Source organism: Megascapheus bottae, chromosome 16, assembly GCF_031878675.1.
Source record: "Megascapheus bottae isolate mThoBot1 chromosome 16, mThoBot2.hap1, whole genome shotgun sequence".
Lineage (NCBI taxonomy): Eukaryota > Metazoa > Chordata > Mammalia > Rodentia > Geomyidae > Megascapheus > Megascapheus bottae.
In genome coordinates, this window is record NC_143524.1 from 725438 (window position 1) to 746426 (window position 20989).

Sequence of the window (20989 nt, forward strand, 5' to 3'; positions counted from 1 at the left end):
CTGTGCACCCAGCTTCTATGGTGTCTACCCCAGACTTAGGAGTGGGGGCTGGTGCTGGATCCCAGCCTGACGCCTGCTCACCCCTCACCCCATCGGTCGCCGTCCTCAGGGTCCAGCTGGCAGCGTGGCCCCCAAGCCTGGCCTTTCTCCTGTCCTGTCTTCAGCTAGTGACTGACAAGATTGACTCCAGATGAGTGCGCTTCCTCCCTGGCATTGTCCTAGTTCACTGGGGGATGGACATGGTCAGCCGGGTTCTGGGGCTAGCGCGGAGCCTCCAGCCTGGTCACTCTTGCCTCCCATCCTTCGCTGGTCAGCCTGCCCCAGGCAGTCAGTGAGGCGAGACATTCTGGGGACCTGCCCGTGTGCAGGGTCTTGCTGTGGGCTCCAGTGTGGCCTGGCGGGTGCCCACTTACCCGTGCTGAGCAGGGGTCCTCCGCAGCACAGAACCCAGAGCAGCAGATGCCCCAGCATGACGCCGCAGCTGGAGGAGCGGTGGCTGCCAGCCCTGGCCTCCTGCTCCTGGGCGGTCTTCCTACTGCTGCTGGCTTGAGTGGCCAGCCCCAAGCACCTTATATAGGGTGGCAGGCCCTGCCCCTGCCTCACCCACCCTAGCCCAGGCTCCAGCCAGGCAGAGTGGAGGCCAAACCGGATCTCAGGCTCTGCCTTATCAGGACTGACTTCTTCGGAAAATTCTGCATTGGCTGTGGCCCCCTTATCATTGTTCGGGGTGGGGGGTCAGGAGCTGACACAGGCTCTCCAGGGGCCACTAATGCCCCTGCGGCTGGCAGTACTACAGCCAGGGCAGATTCTGCCCCCTCCATCGTGGACACTGGCAGTTACAGGCCTGGGGGTCTGGGGCTGGGTTCATCCAGGGAAGGAGAGGGGCCTGGACCCTCCGCTGCCCCCCACCCCCGCTGGGGAGTTCAATGTGCCAGACAGCCCCTGAGCCAGCCCCGCTCCTCCTGAGGCCCCAGATCTCCCAGTCACCCACGTGTAGGGCTTCTTCCCTTTACCTGGAGGAAGACCCCGGGTAAGGAGGCACTGCAGGCTTGAGGCTGACCCAGGAGCTGTGCCTGGAGACATAGCTGGGGCCCTGAAGCCTTGGGCTGGACAGCTTGTGTCAGGAGAGCCCCTCACCTGGCCATTCTGCATCCTGCTGAGTGGTGGCCCTGATACTGCGTCTTCCTGTCTGAGTTCCATGCCGCTCTCCTGACTCAGTCCTAGTGGAATCTCTGGGGTTCCCATGGGCCATGTGGGGGCGACAGGAGGCCCCAGGGGCCCTCTCACCCCCGGAGGGCAGTGGGAGGCCCACATCCCAAGGGACGTGGCATGCGACAGGCTTCAAGGGCAGGGGTCAGAGTGAGGGTAAGGCTGAGTCTTCCCTGAGACCGTCACGATCAGGGTGGGACAAGGGGGTCCCTTGACCAGGATTCCTGGCCCTGGGGCTCTGGGAGCTTGGGTATAGTGCAGGGAACCCTTTGCCCCCTGGCGCAGCCCTGGGCTGGATCCCAAGGCTTGATTATTCTGAGCCCTCAGCTATCCCCATGAGACTATAGCCTGTCCCCCCAGACTAACTCCCAAACCACAGATTTGATCCCATCCCCCAGGACTAGCCCCATTACACAGACCAGATCCCACACACCAGATCCCATCTCACAGATCAAATTCTATCCCAGAGACCAGCCCCCATCTCACAGGCCAGATCCCATCCCACAGACCAGTCCTCATCCCACACAATAGATCCTACCCCACAGACCAGTCCCTAACCCACATATAAGCCCTCATCCCACAGAAAAGATCCCATCCCACATACCAGATCCCATTCCATACACCAGATCCCATCCCCCAGACCAGATCCCATCCCACACACCAGATCCCACCCCACAGACTAAAGCCTATCCCACACTCCAGCCACACCCCACATACCAGATCCCATCCCACACACCAGATCCCATCCCACACACTAGCCCCATTTCACACACCAGATCACACCCCACACATCAGCCCCATCCCATACCAGATCCCATCCCACACACCAGATCCCATCTCACACACTAGCCCCATTCCACACACCAGATCCCACCCCACAGACTAAAGCCTATCCCACACACCAGCCCCACCCCCCACACCAGAGCCCACTCCCAGATGAGACCCTACCCCATACACCATTCCCACCTCACATACCAGATTCTACCTTACACACCAACCCCACCCCACACACCAGATCCCACCCCACAGACTAAAGCCTATCCCACACACCAGCCCCACCCCCCACACCAGATCCCACTCCCAGATGAGACCCTACCCCATACACCATTCCCACCTCACATACCAGATTCTACCTTACACACCAACCCCACCCCACACACCAGATCCCACCCCACAGACTAAAGCCTATCCCACACACCAGCCCCACCCCCCACACCAGATCCCACTCCCAGATGAGACCCTACCCCATACACCATTCCCACCTCACATACCAGATTCTACCTTACACACCAACCCCACCCCACACACCAGATCCCACCCTACACACCAGATCCCACCCCACACACCAGATCTCACCCCACACACCAACCCCACCCCACACACCAGATCCCACCCCACACACCAGCCCCACCCCACACACCAGATTCCATCCCCCACACCAGTTCCCATCCCTCAGACTAGCTCTCACATTACAGACTAGCCTCCTATTCCACAGACCAGCCTTCTACCCTGCACATGAACTGAGCCACCAGCTCTGGACTTAGGGCTGTCCTCTTCTGGCCTCTCCTGCGGGCCCACTTCTGCCTGTCCCCAAGAATGTCTGGCTGCCTCTGTGACAGAAGCTGGGGGTGTCGCGTATCATGTTGGATAGCTTTAGCTGTGATGGGATGCTGGGCTCTCGTGTGGTCTGTGGGGCTTGTGCCTAGGGTGGACCAGACCCTGGCACCCTGTTTGCAGCCATTTGTCCACAGGTTCAGCAGCACCTCTCACGGTGAAACTGGGAATCCAAGAGGCCTTCACCCCGCTGGCAGCCCTGCTGCAAGGACACCTAAGACCACTGGCTCCAGCTGCGTCTCTAAGCAATAGGTAGCAGAGACCTGGTCCCTAGGTTGGACCGCTGAATAGGACAGGCAGTGGGCAGGGGTGTATGACCCTGGGTGGCAAGGCCCTCCTACCTGATGACTGGGCTTGTCCAACCATCTGTTTATGTGTCTGCATGCATGTGCATCTGTGTGCCGTGTCAGACACCTGCATGAGTGTATGCCCATGTGCGTACACAGGTGTGTCTGCACATGCCCATATGTGTGAGTATGTGCGTGCGCGCACACACACACACACACACACACAGTCGTATAGGTGGACACAGGGACATACCTCTGTGGATGTGTGTGCACGTGTGTACACATGTTTGCTGCTTACCTGTATATATGCATGTACATGTGTGTTTGCATTTGTGAATATGCCTGTGTACATGTGCATGCATTGGAGTGCTTGGGTTTTCTTCAGAAGCTGTGCATCTGAGATCTTTTTTTGGCCCCTCTGGGCTGTCTGTGGCTGTGTGTGCCTGTGGGGGGTGGATGGATCTGGTAAGCTTTGTTGCCCAGCCCCGGAGGACCAGACCACACCCCTCAAATGCCCGCCTTGCGGGAATCACCACTGAATGGCAGTTTTGTGCACTGTGGAAACGCTCTGACGCTGAAGATAAGATTGTGCAGGCCATTGTTCCTGCAATCACAGCGATAAGACCCGAGGAGGCTGCTGGCCTTGCAAAGCGGAACTCATAGGTAGACAAGCAGGCAATTGTCCACTTGTCGGCTTATACCTTGTCCTTCATGTCTGTCTGTGTGGCCAGGTACTTGGCTACGGTGACCCAGGGTCCAGGCCTGACTGTGAGGTAGGGTGTGGATGGAGTCCTGGGGTCCAGCCGGAGTGCCCCGAATTGGCTGTGTCCAGGCAGAGATGGCTTGGGCTCCACTTCCTGTCTCACGGAGAGGCAGTGAGCTTCTGGTCTGTGATGAGCAGACCTTAGCTCAGGTTTAGAGCTAGCCCTTGCCAGGTGCCCCCAGAAGGTTCCAGAGTGGGCTTGGGGGGGTCTGGCTCCCACAACAGGTGAGAAGCCTCAACCTCTGGGCCTGGTGCCTCTCCTCCATCCATAACTGGCCTGTTCACTCATCACTCTGCCAGGCCCTGCCTGGATCAGGCGTGGTACGCAGTAGGAGTCCCTTGAGCTTGGCAGCAGGTCAGCATGATGTTCGAGGCGCTTACCCAGCCTTGGGGAGTGTGAGGGAAGCATTGTCTGCAGTCGGCATTCCCCAATGTGCTCGAGCGGCATCCCGGGGTGCCCATGATGGCTGAGGGGCCTCAGGCCCAGAGGTGGGAGCTGTGTCCCCAGGTCCAGTGTGTGGCAAGGGTAGCCAGCCTTCGGCTCTGCTGCTCAGAAGGGTGAGAGCATCGCCTGGCCAATGGGAGCCCTGTCCTCTCCTGCTGTCCCAAGTGTGGCGGGCCCACCCGAGAGAGTGAGCTAGCCCCTGCCCACCGCCCTTCTCCTGTGCACCTTCTCCAGGGACCTGCCCGCGGGGATGCCTGCCTGCTGGGCTCCCACGGGTGTTCCCTAGGTCCTCCCTGGTGTGCTTGAGACCCTGCCCACCTCGATGTGTGGTCCCCACCAAGGCAGCCTGATGGCTCTCTACTGGCACTCACAGACCGGGGCTGTCGGGGCTGCTGGGGGCCAGACAGGGCCTGGAAGGGAAGCCGAGGCCAGGGAAGGCACCTCCACACCACCCTCGGTTCCTGCTTGCCCTCTCTGCCCCCACATGGGATCCTCAGCCCTCTGCCCCTGCTCGAGGCTGATTTCACCGTGAACCCCCTTCCTCTCTCCATGGCTATGGTCCTGAGCCAGAGGAGGTAAGCTGCAGCATAACCTGGTGATGCAAAGGGCTCTATTTAGGCAGGGTGAACACTTTGAGAATGGGCTGGGAACTCGCAGCGTGAGTAGGCCAAGGCCAAGGGCCTGTGGTACTCTCCATGAATTCCCTGCACTGGGGCCAGAGAGGAACCTAGAGATGTGTCTGGGTGGAAGGGGCAAGGACCCTGGAGCCCTAGGGCTGTGCTTCCTTGTCTGGAAGGTCTAGGTAGGGAGAGGACGAGGAATTCTCACAAAGCTCAAGAGAGGAGTCTGGCTAAGATGCGACCACAAGGGTGGGGAGTGACACTGTCCGCCTCCCAAGGAATTGCTAAATCCTGTGACGCGAAAGAAGCCCAGGTGTCCCAAGAATGGCCAGGTGCTGTAGGTGTTCCTGGGAGGCCCAGGTGTACGAGTGCTTCCAGGGGAAGGCCCAGGTGCTCCTCAGTGTTCTAGGGAGCTCCAGGTGAACCTGTGGGTGCTAGGAAAGTGCAGGTGCTCCTGTGTGTCCTAGGGAGCTCCAGGTGCTCCTGTGTGTCCTAGGGAGCTCCAGGTGTTCCTGTGTGTCCTAGACAGGTCCAGGTGTTCCTGTGTGTCCTAGGGAGGTCCAGGTGTTCCTGTGATTGCTAGGGAGCTCCAGGTGCTCCTGTGTGTCCTAGGGAGCTCCAGGTGTTCCTGTGTGTTCTAGACAGGTCCAGGTGTTCCTGTGTGTCCTAGGGAGGTCCAGGTGTTCCTGTATGTCCTAGGGAGGTCCAGATGTTCCTGTGAGTCCTAGGGAGCTCCAGGTGCTCCTGTGTGTCCTAGGGAGCTCCAGGTGTTCCTGTGTGTCCTAGGGAGCTCCAGGTGCTCCTGTGTGTCCTAGGGAGCTCCAGGTGTTCCTGTGTGTTCTAGACAGGTCCAGGTGCTCCTGTGTGTCCTAGGGAGGTCCAGGTGCTCCTGTGTGTCCTAGGGAGGTCCAGGTGTTCCTGTGTGTCCTAGGGAGGTCCAGGTGCTCCTGTGTGTCTTAGGGAGCTCCAGGTGTTCCTGTGTGTCCTAGGGAGCTCCAAGTGTTCCTGTGTGTTCTAGACAGGTCCAGGTGCTCCTGTGTGTCCTAGGGAGCCTCAGGTGCTCCTGTGTGTCCTAGTGAGCTCCAGGTGTTCCTGTGTGTCCTAGGGAGCTCCAGGTGTTCCTGTGTGTCCTAGTGAGGTGCAGGTGTTCCTGTGTGTTCTAGGGAGCTCCAGGTGTTCCTGTGTGTCCTAGGGAGGTCCAGGTGCTCCTGTGTGTCCTAGGGAGGTCCAGGTGTTCCTGTGTGTCCTAGGGAGGTCCAGGTGCTCCTGTGTGTCCTAGGGAGCTCCAGGTGTTCCTGTGTGTCCTAGGGAGCTCCAAGTGTTCCTGTGTGTTCTAGACAGGTCCAGGTGCTCCTGTGTGTCCTAGGGAGGTCCAGGTGTTCCTGTGTGTCCTAGGGAGCTCCAGGTGTTCCTGTGTGTTCTAGACAGGTCCAGGTGTTCCTGTGTGTCCTAGGGAGGTCCAGGTGTTCCTGTGTGTCCTAGGGAGCTCCAGGTGCTCCTGTGTGTTCGAGGGAGGTCCAGGTGTTCCTGTGTGTCCTAGGGAGGTCCAGGTGCTCCTGTGTGTCCTAGGGAGGTCTAGGTGTTCCTGTGTGTCCTAGGGAGGTCCAGGTGTTCCTGTGTGTCCTAGGGAGGTCCAGGTGTTCCTATGTGTTCTAGAGAGTTCCAGGTGCTCCTGTGTGTCCTAGTGAGGTCCAGGTGTTCTTGTGAGTCATAGCAAGGTCCAGGGGCTCCTGAGTGTGTTAGTGAAGTCCAGGTGTTCTTGTGTGTCTTAGGGAATTTCAGGTCTTCCTGAGTGATCAAGGGAGGTCCAGGTTTGTCTGTGTGTCCTAGGGAGATTCAGGATTTCTGTGTGTTCCAGGGAGGTCCAGGTGTGACTGTGTGTTCTAGGGAGGTAGAGATGTTCTTGTGTGTTCTAGGGAGGTCCAGGTGTTCCTGTGTGTTCTAGGAAGGTCCAGGTGTCCCTGTGTGTTCTATGGAGTTCTAGGTGTTCCAGGGTGTTCTAAGGAGATCCAGTGATCCTTCGTGTCCTATGAAAGGTCCAGGTGTTCCTGAGTGTTCTAGGGAGGTCCAGGTGCTCCTGTGTGTCCTAGGGAGGTGTAGGTGTTCCTGTATGTTCTAGAGATCCAGGTGTTCCTGTGTGTCCTAGGGAGGTCCTGGTGTTCCTGTGTGTCCTAGGGAGGTCCAGGTGTTCCTGTGTGTCCTAGGGAAATCCAGGTGTTCCTGTGGGTCCTAGGGAGATTCAGGTGTTCCTGTGTGTCGTAGGGAGGTCCAGGTGTTCCTGTGTGTTCTAGGAAGTCCAGGTGTTCCTGTGTGTCGTAGAGAGGTCCAGGTGTTCCTTGTGTCCTAGGGAGGAACAGGTGTTCCTGTGTGTTCTAGGGAGGTCCAGGTGCTTCTGTGTGTCCTTGGAAGGTCTAGGTGTTTTGTGTGTCCTAGGGATGTGCAGATGTTCCTGTGTGTTCTAGGAGGTCCAGGTTTTCCTGTGTGTTCTAGGGAGGTCCAGGTGTTCCTGTGTGTTCTAGTGAAGTCCAGGTGCTTCTGTTTGTCCTAGGAAGGTCAAGGTGTTCCTTTGAGTTCTAGGAAGGTCCAGGTGTTCCTGTGTGTTCTAGGAGGTCCAGGTGTTCCTGTGTGTCTAGGGAGGTCCTGGTGTTCCTATCTGTCCTTGGAGCTCCAGGAGTTTCTGTGTTTCGTAGGGAGGTCCAGGTGTACCTGTGTGCCTGGGAGGTCCAGGTGTTCCTGTGTGTCTTAGGATGGTCCAGGTGTTCCTGTGTGTTCTAGGGACACCCAGGTGTTCCTGTGTGTCGTAGAGAGGTCCAGGTGTTCATGTGTGTCCTAGGGAGGTCCAGGTGTTCCTGTGTCTTCTGGGGAGGTCCAGGTGTTCCTGTGTGTTTTAGGGAGGTCCAGATGCTTCTGTGTGTCCTAGGAAGGTCCAGGTGTTTTGTGTGTCCTAGGGAGGTTCAGGTGCTTCTGTGTGCCTAGGAGGTCCAGGTGTTCCTGTGTGTCCTAGGGAGGTCCAGGTGTTCCTATGTTCCTGGGAGGTCCAGGTGTTCCTGTGTCTTCTACGAAGGTCCAGGTGTTCCTCTGTGTTCTAGGGAGGTCCAGTTGTTTCTGTGTGTCCTAGGGAGTTGCAGGTGGTCCTATCTGTCTTGTGAAGGTCCTGGTGTTCTTGTGTTCTAGGGAGGTCCAGGTGTTCTGTGTGTTCTAGGGAGGGCCACGTGTTCGGGTGCGTACTACGGAGGTCCAGGTGTTCCTGTGTGTCCTAGGGACGTCCAGTTGTTCTTTGTATCCTATGAAGGTCCGGAGCTCCTGAGTGTGCTAGTGACATCCAGGTGTTCCTGCGAGTGGTAGGAAGGTCCATGTGCTCCTGAGTGTCTTAGGAAGGTCCAAATGTTCCTTTGTGTCCTAGCAAGGTCCAGGTGTTCCTGTGTGTTCTAGAGAGGGCCAGGTGTTCTGTGTGTTCTAGGGAAGTCCAGGGGCTTCTATGTGTCTTAGGAAAGTCCAGGTATTCCTGTGAGTTCTAGGAAGGTCCAGGTGTTCCTGTGTGTCCTAGGGAGCTCCAGGTGTTCCTGTGTGTCGTAAGCAGCTCTAGGTTTTCCTGTGTGTCCTAGGAAAATCGAGGTGTTCCTTTGTATCCTTGGAGGTCCAGGAGTTTCTGTGTGTACGAGGGAGGTCAAGGTGTTCCTGTGTGGTCTAGGGAGGTACAGGTGTTCCTGTGTGTCCTAGGGAGGTGCAGGTGTTCCTGTGTATCCTAGGGAGGTCCAGGTGTTCCTGTGTGTCCTAGGGAGGTCCAGGTGTTCCTGTGTGTCCTAGGGAGGTGCAGGTGTTCCCGTGTGTCCTAAGGAGCTCCAGGTGTGTCCTAGGGAGGTGCAGGTGCTCCTGTGTGTTCTAGGGAGGTTCAGATGATCCTGTGTGTCCTAGGGAGGTCCAGGTGTTCCTGTGTGTCCTAGGGAGGTCCAGGTGCTCCTGTGTGTCCTAGGGAGGTCCAGGTTCTCCTGTGTGTCCTAGGGAGGTCCAGGTGCTCCAGTGTGTCCTAGGGAGGTCCAGGTGCTCCTGTGTGTCCTCGGGAGCTCCAGGTGTTCCTGTGTGTCCTAGGGAGGTCCAGGTGTTCCTGTGTGTTCTGGGGAGCTCCAGGTGCTTCTGTGTGTTCTAGAGAGTTCCAGGTGTTCCTGTGTGTCCTAGGAAGGTGCAGGGGATCCTGTGTGTTTTAGGGAGGTCCAGGTGTTACTGTGGGTCCTGGGGCAGTCCAGGTGTTCCTGTGTGTCCTAGGGAGGTCCAGGTGTTCCTGTGTGTCCTAGGGAGGTCCAGGTGTTCCTGTGTGTCCTAGGGAGGTCCAGGTGCTCCTGTGTGTCCTAGGGAGGTCCAGGTGCTCCTGTGTGTCCTAGGGAGGTCCAGGTGTTCCTGTGTGTCCTAGGGAGGTCCAGGTGTTCCTGTGTGTCCTAGGGAGCTCCAGGTGCTCCTGTGTGTCCTAGGGAGGTCCAGGTGTTCCTGTGTGTCCTAGGGAGGTGCAGGTGTTCCTCTGTATCCTAGGGAGGTCCAGGTGTTCCTGTGTGTCCTAGGGAGGTCCAGGTGTTCCTGTGAGTCCTAGGGAGGTCCAGGTGTTCCTGTGTGTCCTAGGGAGGTCCAGGTGTTCTGTGTGTCCTAGGGAGGTCCAGTTGTTCCTGTGTGTTCTAGGAGGTTCAGGTAATCCTGTGTGTTCTAGGGAGGTGCAGGTGTTCCTGTGTGTCCTAGGGAGGTCCAGGTGTTCTTGTGAGTCCTAGGGAGGTCCAGGGGCTCCTGAGTGTCCTAGGGAGCTCCAGGTGTTCCTGTGTGGTCTAGGGAGGTCCCGGTGTTCCTGTGTGTCCTAGGGATGTCCAGGTGTTTCTGTGTTTCCTAGGGAGGTCCAGGTGTTCCTGCGTGTCCTAGGTAGGTCCAGGTGTTCCTGTGTGTCCTAGGGAGGTCCTGGTGTTCCTGTGTGCCTGGGAAGTCCAGGTGTTCCTGTTTGTCTTAGAAGGTCCACGTGTTCCTGTGTGTTCTAGGGAGGTCCAGGTGCTTCTGTGTGCCTAGGAGGTCCAGGTGTTCCTAAGTGCCTGGGAGGTCCAGGTGTTCCTGTGTGTTCTAGGAAGATCCAGGTGTTCCTCTGTGTTCTAGGGAGGTCCAGGTGTTTCTGTGTTTCGTAGGGAGTTGCAGGTGGTCCTATCTGTCTTATGAAGTTCCAGGTGTTCCTGGGTGTCCTAGGGAAGTCCAGGTGTTCTGTGTGTTCTAGCGTGGTCCAGGTGTTCCGTGTATTCTAGCAAGAGCCAGGTGTTTCGGTGTGAACTGCGGAGGTCCAGGTGTTCCTGTGTGTCCTAGGGACGTCCAGGTGTTCTTTGTATCCTATGAAGGTCCAGGGGCTCCTGAGTGTGCTAGTGACGTCCAGGTGTTCCTGCGAGTGCTAGGGAAGTCCATGTGCTCCTGTGTGTCCTAGGGAGGTCCAAATGTTCCTTTGTGTCCTAGGAAGGTCCAGGTGTTCCTGTGTGTTCTAGGGAGGTCCAGGTGTTCCTGTGTGTTCTAGGGAGGTCCAGGTGTTCCTGTGTGTCTTAGGGAGGTGCAGGTGCTCCTGTGTGTTCGAGGGAAGTCCAGGTGTTCCTGTGTGTCCTAGGGAGGTCCAGGTGTTCCTGTGTGTCCTAGGGAGGTCCAGGTGTTCCTGTGTGCCTGGGAGGTCCAGGTGTTCCTGTGTCTTCTAGGAAGGTCCAGGTGTTCCTCTGTGTTCTAGGGAGGTCCAGGTGTTCTTGTGAGTCATAGCAAGATCCAGGGGCTCCTGAGTGTGTTAGTGAAGTCCTGGTGTTCCTGTGTGTCTTAGGGAATTTCGGGTCTTCCTGAGTGACCAAGGGAGGTCCAGGTTTTTCTGTGTGTCCTAGGGAGATTCAGGATTTCTGTGTGTTCCAGGGAGGTCCAGGTGTGACTGTGTGTTCTAGGGAGGTAGAGATGTTCTTGTGTGTTCTAGGGAGGTCCAGGTGTTCCTGTGTGTTCTAGGAAGGTCCAGGTGTTCCTGAGTGTTCTAGGGAGGTCCAGGTGCTCCTGTGTGTCCTAGGGAGGTGTAGGTGTTCCTGTATGTTCTAGAGATCCAGGTGTTCCTGTGTGTCCTAGGAAATTCCAGGTGTTGCTGTGTGTCCTAGTGAGGTGTAGGTGTTCCTGTGTGTCCTAGGGAGGTCAAAGTGTTCCTGTGTGTCCTAGGGAGGTCCAGGTGCTCCTGTGTGTCCTAGGGAGTCCAGGTGTTCCTGTGTGTCCTAGGGAGGTGTAGGTGTTCCTGTATGTTCTAGAGGTCCAGGTGTTCCTTTGTGTCCTAGGAAGTTCCAGGTGTTGCTGTGTGTCCTAGTGAGGTGTAGGTGTTCCTGTGTGTTCTAGGGAAGTCCAGGTGCTTCTGTTTGTCCTAGGAAGGTCCAGGTGTTCCTGTGTGTTCTAGGAGGTCCAGGTGTTCCTGTGTGTCCTAGGGAACTCCAGGTGTTCCTGTGTGTTCTAGGGAACTTTAGGTGTTCCTGTGTGTCCAAGGAAAATCGAGGTGTTCCTATCTGTCCTTGGAGCTCCAGGAGTTTCTGTGTTTCGTAGGGAGGTCCAGGTGTACCTGTGTGCCTGGGAGGTCCAGGTGTTCCTGTGTGTCTTAGGATGGTCCAGGTGTTCCTGTGTGTTCTAGGGACACCCAGGTGTTCCTGTGTGTCGTAGAGAGGTCCAGGTGTTCCTGTGTGTCCTAGGGAAGTCCAGGTGTTCCTGTGTCTTCTGGGGAGGTCCAGGTGTTCCTATGTGTTTTAGGGAGGTCCAGATGCTTCTGTGTGTCCTAGGAAGGTCCAGGTGTTTTGTGTGTCCTAGGGAGGTCCAGGTGTTTCTGTGTGTTTTAAGGAGGTCCAGGTGTTCTTGTGTGCCTGGGAGGTCCAGGTGTTCCTGTCTGTCTTAGGTAGGTCCAGGTGTTCCTGTGTGTTCTAGGGAGGTCCAGGTGCTTCTGTGTGCCTAGGAGGTCCAGGTGTTCCTGTGTGCCTGGGAGGTCCAGGTGTTCCTGTGTCTTCTAGGAAGGTCCAGGTGTTCCTCTGTGTTCTAGGGAGGTCCAGGTGTTTCTGTGGGTCCTAGGGAGTTGCAGGTAGTCCTATCTGTCTTATGAAGGTCCTGGTGTTCTTGTGTTCTAGGGAGGTCCAGGTGTTCCGTGTGTTCTAGGGAGGGCCAGGGGTTCGGGTGTGTACTACGGAGGTCCAGGTGTTCCTGTGTGTCCTAGGGACGACCAGTTGTTCTTTGTATCCTATGAAGGTCCGGGGCTCCTGAGTGTGCTAGTGACGTCCACGTGTTCCTGCGAATGCTAGTGAAGTCCATGTGCTCCTGAGTGTCTTAGGAAGTCCAAATGTTTCTTTGTATCCTAGGAAGGTCCAGGTGTTCCTGTGTGTTCTAGGGAGGTCCAGGTGTTCCTGTGGGTTTTAGGGAGGTCCAGGTGTTCCTGTGTGTTCTAGGAGGTCCAGGTGTTCCTGTGTGTCCTAGGAAGGTCCAGGTGTTCCTGTGTGTTCTAGGGAAGTCCAGGCGTTCCTGTGTCCTAGGGAGATACAGGTGTCCCTGTGTCTCCTAGGGAGGTCTAGGTGTTCCTTTGTGTTCCTGTATGTCCTAGGCAAGTCCAGGTATTCCTGTGTGTTCTAGGGAGGTCCAGGTATTCCTGTGTGTCCTAGGGTTGTTCAGGTGCTCCTGTGTGTTCGAGAGAGGTCCATGTGTTCCTGTGTGTCCTAGAGAGGTGCAGGTTTTCCTGTGTGTCCTAGGGAGGTCCAGGTGTTCCTGTGTGTCCTTGGGAGGTCCAGGTGTTCCTGTGTGTCCTAGGGAGGTCCAGGTGTTCGTGTGTGTTCTAGAGAGTTCCAGGTCCTCCTGTGTGTCCTAGTGAGGTCCAGGTGTTCTTGTGAGTCATAGCAAGGTCCAGGGGCTCCTAAGTGTGTTAGTGAAGTCCAGGTGTTCCTGTGTGTCTTAGGGAATTTCAGGTCTTCCTGAGTGACCAAGGGAGGTCCAGGTTTTTCTGTGTGTCCTGGGGAGATTCAGGATTTCTGTGTGTTTCAGGGAGGTCCAGGTGTTCCTGTTGTCCTAGGGAGGTCCAGGTGTTCCTGTGTGTTCTAGGAAGGTCCAGGTGTTCCTGTGTGTTCTAGGAAGGTCCAGGTGTTCCTGTGTGTTCTATGGAGTTCTAGGTGTTCCTGCGTGTTCTAAGGAGATCCAGTGATCCTTCGTGTCCTACGAAAGGTCCAGGTGTTCCTGAGTGTTCTAGGAAGGTCCAGGTGTTCCTGTGTGTCCTAGGGAGGTGTAGGTGTGCCTGTGTGTTCTAGATGTCCAGGTGTTCCTGTGTGTCCTAGGGAGGTCCAGGTGTTCCTGTGTGTCCTAGGGAGGTCCAGGTGTTCCTGTGTGTCCTAGGGAAATTCAGGTGTTCCTGTGTGTTCTAGGGAAATCCAGGTGTTCCTGTGGGTCCTCGGGAATTTCAGGTGTTCCTGTGTGTCGTAGGGAGGTCCAGGTGTTCCTGTGTGTTCTAGGAAGTCCAGGTGTTCCTGTGTGTCGTAAGGAGGTCCAGGTGTTCCTGTGTGTTCTAGGAGGTCCAAGTGTTCCTGTGTGTCCTAGGGAGGTCCAGGTGTTCCTCTGTGTTCTAGGAGGTCCAGGTGTTCCTGTGTGTCCTAGGGAGGTCCAGGTGTTTCTGTGTGTTCTAGGAGGTCCAGGTGTTCCTGTGTGTCCTAGGGAGCACCAGGTGTTTCCGTGTGTCCTATGGAACTCCAGGTGTTCCTGTGTGTCCTAGGGAACTTTAGGTGTTCCTGTGTGTCCTAGGAAAATCGAGGTGTTCGTATGTGTCCTTGGAGTTCCAGGAGTTTCTGTGTTTCGTTGGGAGGTCCAGGTGTTCCTGTGTGCCTGGGATGTCCAGGTGTTCCCGTGTGTCTTAGGAAGGTCCAGGTGTTCCTGTGTGTTCTAGGGATGCCCAGGTGTTCCTGTGTGTCCTAGAGATGTCCAGGTGTTCCTGTGTGTCCTAGGGAGGTCCATGTGTTCCTGTGTCTTCTAGGGAGGTCCAGATGTTTCTGTGTGTTCTAGGGAGGTCCAGATGCTTCTGTGTGTCCTAGGAAGGTCCAGGTGTTTTGTGTGTCCTAGGGAGGTACAGGTGTTTCTGTGTATTCTAAGGAGTCCAGGTATTCCTATGTGCCAGGGAGGTCCAGGTGTTCCTGTGTCTTCTAGGAAGGTCCAGGTGTTCCTCTGTGTTCTAGGGAGGTCCAGGTGTTTCTGTGGGTCCTAGGGAGTTGCAGGTGGTCCTATCTGTCTTATGAAGGTCCTGGTGTTCCTGTGTGTTCTAGGGAGGTCCAGGTGTTCTGTGTGTTCTAGGAAGGGCCAGGTGTTCCGGTGTGTACTACGGAGGTCCAGGTGTTCCTGTGTGTCCTAGGGACGTCCAGTTGTTCTTTGTATCCTATGAAGGTCCGGGGCTCCTGAGTGTGCTAGTGACGTCCAGGTGTTCCTGCGAGTGCTAGGGAGGTCCATGTGCTCCTGAGTGTCTTAGGAAGTCCAAATGTTCCTTTGTGTCCTAGGAAGGTCCAGGTGTTCCTGTGTGTTCTAGGGAGGTCCAGGTGTTCTGTGTGTTCTAGGGAAGTCCAGGTGTGCCTGTGTGTTCTAGGGAAGTCCAGGTGCTTCTATGTGTCCTAGGAAAGTCCAGGTGTTCCTGTGAGTTCTAGGAAGGTCCAGGTGTTCCTGTGGGTTTTAGGGAGGTCTAGGTGTTCCTGTGTGTCCTAGGGAGCTCCAGGTGTTCCTGTGTGTCGTAAGGAGCTCTAGGTGTTCCTGTGTGTCCTAGGAAAATCGAGGTGTTCCTTTGTGTCCTTGGAGGTCCAGGAGTTTCTGTGTGTACGAGGGAGGTCCAGGTTTTCCTGTGTGTTCTAGGGAGGTACAGGTGTTCCTGTGTGTCCTAGGGAGCTCCAGGTGTTCCTGTGTGTTCTAGGGAGTGTTGGGAGCCAGAGTGGAATCAAACTGTACCTTGACTTGCATCAGATGATGGCTATATTGTCTTATTGCTTTCTGGCCCTATTCTATGTAAATGACCTGAGAATTAACATATGAATGTAACACCTGGAGGTTCCCTGGGAGAGGAGGAGGGAAGAAAGGGGAGTGGAAAATAAATGCGGCAGTCTTGGCAGTCTTTGCCTGGACTGCAGACATCCCGGACCCGGTGTGTCTGTCTCTCTTCTTTTTCTTCCTAGTCCTTGTCCCCTATTTCAGGAACCCCAATCTGCGAACCCTGGTTTGCTGCCGGTTGGCCCCGGCAAGGGAGCTCCAGGTGTTCGTGTGTGTTCTAGGGAGGTGCAGGTGTTCCTGTGTGTACTAGGGAGCTCCAGGTGTTCCTGTGTCTTCTAGTTAGGTCCAGGTATTCCTGTGTGTCCTAGGGACGTCCAAGTGTTCCTGTGTGTTCTAGGGAGCTCCAGGTGTTCCCGTGTGTCACAGGGAGGTCCAGGTGTTCCCGTGTGTCACAGGGAGGTCCAGGTGTTCCTGTTTGTCCTAGGGAGGTCCAGGTGTTCTGTGTGTCCTAGATAGGTCCAGATTTTACTGTGTGTCCTAGGGAGGTCCAGGTGTTCCTGTGTGTCCTAGGTAGGTCCAGGTGTTCCTGTGTGTTCTAGGAGGTCCAGGTGTTCCTGTGTTTCCTAGGGAGGTCCAGGTGTTCCTGTGTGTTCCTGTGTGTCCTAGGGAGGTCCAGGTGTTCCTGTGTTTCCTAGGAAGGGTCAGATGATCCTGTGTGTTCTAGGGTGGTGCAGGTGTTTCTGTGTGTCATAGGGAGGTCCAGGTGTTCCTGTGTGTTCTAGGGATTAGCAGGTGTTCCTGTGTGTCCTAGGGAGGTCCAGGAGTCCCTTTGTGTCCTAGGAAAATCAAGGTGCTCCTGTGTTTTCAAGGGAGGTCCAGGTGTTCCTGTGTGTCCTAGGGAAGTGCAGGTGTTTCTGTGTGTCCTAGGGAGGTACAGGTGCTTCTGTGTGTCCTGGGGAGGTCCAGGTGTTCCTGTGTGTCCTAGGGAGGTCCACGTGTTCCTGTGTGTCCTAGGAAGGTCCAGGTGTTCTGTGTGTCCTAGGGAGGTCCAGGTGTTCCTGTGTGTCCTAGGAAAATCAAGGTGTTCCTGTGTGTCCTAGGTAAGTCCAGGTGTTCCTGTGTTTCCTAGGGAGGTCCAGGTGCTTCTGTGTGTCCTAGGGAGTTTCAGGTGTTCCTGTGTGTTCTAGACAGGTCCAGGTGCTCCTGTGTGTCCTAGGGAGGTCCAGGTGTTCCTGTGTGTCCTAGGGAGGTCCAGGTGTTCCTGTGTGCCTGTGAGGTCCTGGTGTTCCTATGTGTTCTAGGAAGGTCAAGGTGTTCCTCTGTGTTCTAGGGAGGACCAGGTGTTCTTGTGTGTTCTAGGGAGGTCCAGGTGTTCCTGTGTGTCCTAGGGAGATGTAGGTGTTCCTGTGTGCCTGGGAGGTCCAGGTGTTCCTGCGTGTCCTAGGGCGGTCCAGGTGCTTCTGTGTGTCCTAGGAAGGTACTGGTGCTTCTGTGTGTCCTAGGGAGGTCCAGGTGTTCCTGTGTGTCCTAGAGAGGTACAAGTGTTCCTGTGTGTTCTAGGGAGGTCCAGGTGTTCCTGTGTGTTCTAGGGAGGTCCATGTGCTTCTGTGTGTCCTAGGGAGGTACAGGTGTTCCTATGTGCCTGGGAGGTCCAGGTGTTCCTGTGTGTTCTAGGAAGGTCCAGGTGTTCCTCTGTGTTCTAGGGAGGTCCAGGTGTTTCTGTGTGTTCTAGGGAGTTGCAGGTGGTCCTATCTGTCTTATGAAGGTCCAGGTGTTCCTGAGTGTCCTAGGGAAATCCAGGAGTTCTGTGTGTTCTAGGGTGGTTCAGGTGTTCCGTGTGTTCTAGGGAGGTCCAGGTGTTCCGGTGTGAACTACAGAGGTCCAGCTGTTCCTGTGTGTCCTAGGGACGTCCAGTTGTTCTTTGTATCCTATGAAGGTCCAGGGGCTCCTGAGTGTGCTAGTGACGTCCAGGTGTTCCTGCGAGTGCTAGGGAAGTCCATGTGCTCCTGAGTGTCTTAGGAAGGTCCAAATGTTCCTTTGTGTCCTAGGAAGGTCCATGTGTTCCTGTGTGTTCTAGGGAGGTCCAGGTGTTCCTGTGTGTCCTAGGGAGGTCCAGGTGTTCCTGTGTGTCCTAGGGAGCTCCAGGTATTCCTGTGTGTCCTAGGGAGGTCCAGGTCTTCCTGTGTGTCCTAGGGAGGTCCCGGTGTTCCTGTGTGTTCTAGAGAGGTCCAGGTGTTCCTGTGTGTCCTCGGGAGATTCAGGTGTTCCTGCGTGTGCTATGGAGGTCCAGGTGTTCTTGTGTGTCCTAGGGAGGTCCAGGTGTTCCTGTGTGGCCTAGGGAGGTCCAGATGTTCCTGTGGGTCCTAGGGAGTTCCAGGTGTTCCTGTGTGTCCTAGGGAGGTCCAGGTGTTCCTTTGTGTCCTACGGAGGTCCAGGTGTTCCTGTGTGTTCAAGGAGGTCCAGGTGTTCCTGTGTGTCCTAGGGAGGTCCAGGTGTTCTGTGTGTCCTAGGGAGGTCCCGGTGTTCCTGTGTGTTCTAGAGAGGTCCAGGTGTTCCTGTGTGTCCTAGAGAGGTCCAGGTGTTCCTGTGTGTTCCTGTGTGTCCTAGGGAGGTCCAGCTGTTCCTGTGTGTTCTAGGAGTTCCAGTTGTTCCTGTGTGTCATAGGGAGGTCCAGGTGTTCCTGTGTGTTCCTGTGTGTCCAAGGGAGGTCCAGGTGTTCCTGTGTGTTCGAGGAGGTCCAGGCGTACCTGTGTGTTCTAGGGAGGTGCAGGTGATCCTGTGTGTCCTAGGGAAGTCCTGGTGTTCCTTTGAGTCCTAGGGAGGTCCAGGGGCTCCTGAGTGTCCTAGGTCGGTCCACGTGTTCCTGTGTTTCCTAGGGAGGTCCAGGTGTTCCTATGTGTCCAAGGAAAATCAAGGTGCTCATGTGTTTCCTAGGGAGGTCCTGGTGTTCCTGTGTGTCCTAGGGAGGTCCAGGTGTTCCTGTGTGTTCTAGGAGTTCCAGTTGTTCCTGTGTGTCATAGGGAGGTCCAGGTTTCCTGTGTGTCCTAGCGACGTCCAGGTGTTCCTTTGTGTCCTAGGGAGGTCCAGGTGTTCCATTGTGTTCGAGGAGGTCCAGGAGTACCTGTGTGTTCTAGGGAGGTGCAGGTGATCCTGTGTGTCCTAGGGAAGTCCAGGTGTTCCTTTGAGTCCTAGGGAGGTCTAGGGGCTCCTGAGTGTCCTAGGTCGGTCCACGTGTTCCTGTGTTTCCTAGGGAGGTCCAGGTGTTCCTGTGTGTCCAAGGAAAATCAAGGTGCTCATGTGTTTCCTAGGGAGGTCCTGGTGTTCCTGTGTGTCCTAGTGAGGTCCAGGTTTTCCTGTGTGTCCTAGGGAGGTGCAGGTGTTCCTGTGTGTCCTAGGAAGTTCCAGGTGTTCTGTGTGTCCTAGGGAGGTCCAGGTGTTCCTGTGTGTCCAAGGAAAATCAAGGTGCTCCTGTGTGTCCTAGGGAAGTCCAGGTGTTCCTGTGTGTCCTAGGGAGGTCCAGGTCTTCCTGTGTGTCCTAGGGAGGTGCAGGTGCTCCTGTGTGTCCTAGGGAAGTCCAGGTGTTCCTGTGTGTCCTAGAGAGGTCCAGATGTTCCTGTGTGTCCTAGGGAGGTCCAGGTCTTCCTGTGTGTCCTAGGGAGGTGCAGGTGCTCCTGTGTGTCCTAAGGAAGTCCAGGTGTTCCTGTGTGTCCTAGAGAGGTCCAGGTGTTCCTGTGTGTCCTAGGGAGGTCCAGGTCTTCCTGTGTGTCCTAGGGTGGTGTAGGTATTCCTGTGTGCCTGGGATGTCCAGGTGTTCCTATGTGTCTTAGGAAGGTCCAGGTGTTCCTATGTGTCCTAGGGAGGTCCAGGGGTTCTTGTGTGTCCTAGGGAGGTCCAGGTGTTCCTGTGTGTTCCTGTGTGTCCAAGGGAGGTCCAGGTGTTCCTGTGTTTCCTAGGAAGGTTCAGATGGTCCTGTGTGTTCTAGGGAGGTGCAGGTGTTCCTGTGTGTCTTAGGGAGGTCCAGGTGTTCCTGTGTTTTCTAGGAGGTCCAGGTGTTCCTGTGTTTCCTGGGAGGTACCTGTGCTTCTGTGTGTCCTAGGGAGGTCCAGGTGTTCCTTTGTGCACTAGGGAGGTCCAGGTGTTCCTGTGTGTCCTAGGGAGGTCCAGGTGTTCCTGTGTGTCTTAGGTAGGTCCAGGTGTTCCTGTGTGTTCTAGGGACGTCCAGGTGCTTCTGTGTGCCTAGGAGGTCCAAGTGTTCCTGTGTGTCCTAGGGAGGTCCAGGTGTTCCTGGGTGCCTTGGAGGTCCAGGTGTTCCTGTGTGTTCTAGGAAGGTCCAGGTTTTCCTCTGTGTTCTAGGGAGGACCAGGTGTTCCTGTGTATTCTAGGGAGTTCCAGGTATTCTTGTGTGTCCTAGGGAGATGTAGGTGTTCCTGTGTGCCTGGGAGGTCCAGGTGTTCCTGTGTGTTCTAGGGAGGTCCAGGTGTTCCTGTGTGTTCTAGGGAGGTCCAGGTGTTCCTGCGTGTTCTAGGGAGGTCCAGGTGCTTCTGTGTGTCCTAGGAAGGTCCTGGTGCTTCTCTGTGTCCTAGAGAGGTCAGGGTGTTCCTCTGTGTCCTAGAGAGGTCCAAGTGTTCCTGTGTGTTCTAGGGAGGTCCAGGTGTTCCTGTGTGTTCTAGGGAGGTCCACGTGCTTCTGTGTGTCCTAGGGAGGTACAGATGTTCCTATGTGCCTGGGAGGTCCTGGTGTTCCTCTGTGTTCTAGGAAGGTCCAGGTGTTCCTGTGTGTTCTAGGAGGTCCAGGTATTCCTGTGTGTCCTAGGGAGCTCCGAGTGTTCCTGTGTGTCCGAGGGAACTCCAGGTGTTCCTGTGTGTCCTAGGGAGCTCTAGGTGTTCCTGTGTGTCCTAGGAAAATCGAGGTGTTCCTATGTGTCCTTGGATCTTCAGGAGGTTCTGTGTTTCCTAGGGAGGTCCAGGTGTTCCTGTGTGTCTGGGAGGTCCAGGTGTTCCTGTGTGTCTTAGGGGGGTCCAGGTGTTCCTGGGTGTCCTAGGGAAGTCCAGGTGTTCTGTGTATTCTAGGGAGGTCGAGGTGTTCCGTGTGTTCTAGGGAGGTCCAGGTGTTCCTGTGTTTCCTAGGGAGGTCCAGGTGTTCCTGTGTGTCCTAGGGAGGTCCCGGTGTTCCTGTGTGTCCTAGGGAGCTCCAGGTGTTCCTGTGTGTCCTAGCGTGGTCCAGGTGTTCCTGTGTGTCCTAGGGAGTTCCAGGTGTTCCTGTGTGTCCTAGGGAGCTCCAGGTGTTCCTGTGAGCCTTAGGAAGATCCAGGTATTCCTGTGTGTTCTAGGGAGGTCCAGGTGTTCCTGTGTGTCCTAGGGACTTCCAAGTGTTCCTGTGTTCTAGGAAGGTTCAGGTCATCCTGTGTGTCCTAGGGAGGTCCAGGTGTTTCTGTGAGTCCTAGGGAGATCCAGGGGCTCCTGAGTGTCCTAGGGAGGTGCGGGCGTTCCTGTGTGTCCTAGGGAGGTCCAGGTGTTTCTGTGTGTCCTAGGGACGTCCAGGTGTTCCTGTGTTCTAGGATGGTTCAGGTCATCCTGTGTGTCCTAGGGAGGTCCAGGCCTTCCTGTGTGTCCTAGTGCGATCTAGGTGTTCCTGTGTGTCCTAGGGAGGTGCAGGTGGTCCTGTGTGTTCGAGGGAGGTCCAGGTGTTCCTGTGTGTTCTAGATGTCCAGGTGTTCCTGTGTGTCCTAGGGAGCTTAGGTGTTCCTGTGTGTCCTAGGGACGTCCAGGTTTTCCTGTGTTCTAGGAAGGTTCAGGTCATCCTGTGTGTCCTAGGGAGTTCCAGGTGTTTCTGTGTGTCCTAGGGAGGTCCAGGTGTTCCTGTGTGTCCTAGGGAGGTCCAGGTGTTCCTGTGTGTCCTAGGGAGGTCCAGGTCTTCCTGTGTGTCCTACGGAGGTCCAGGTGTTCCTGTGTGTCCTAGGGAGGCCTAGGTGTTCCTGTGTGTCCTAGGGAAATCGAGGTGCTCCTGGGTATTCTATGGAGGTCCAGGTGTTCCTGTGTGTCCTAGGGAGGTG

At 55.8% G+C, this 20989-nt stretch overlaps 1 protein-coding gene across 1 annotated transcript in view; it reads right to left on the reverse strand.

Annotated features, from left to right (window-relative positions):
• Muc6 (mucin 6, oligomeric mucus/gel-forming) overlaps nt 1-4139 on the reverse strand; it is a 30780-nt gene extending 26641 nt beyond the window's left edge. The window contains exon 1 of the mRNA XM_090348616.1: nt 4088-4139. Coding sequence (XP_090204742.1) covers nt 4088-4139 — 52 coding nt within the window. The remainder of the gene's footprint in view (nt 1-4087) is intronic.
• Nucleotides 4140-20989: the final 16850 nt, after the last annotated feature.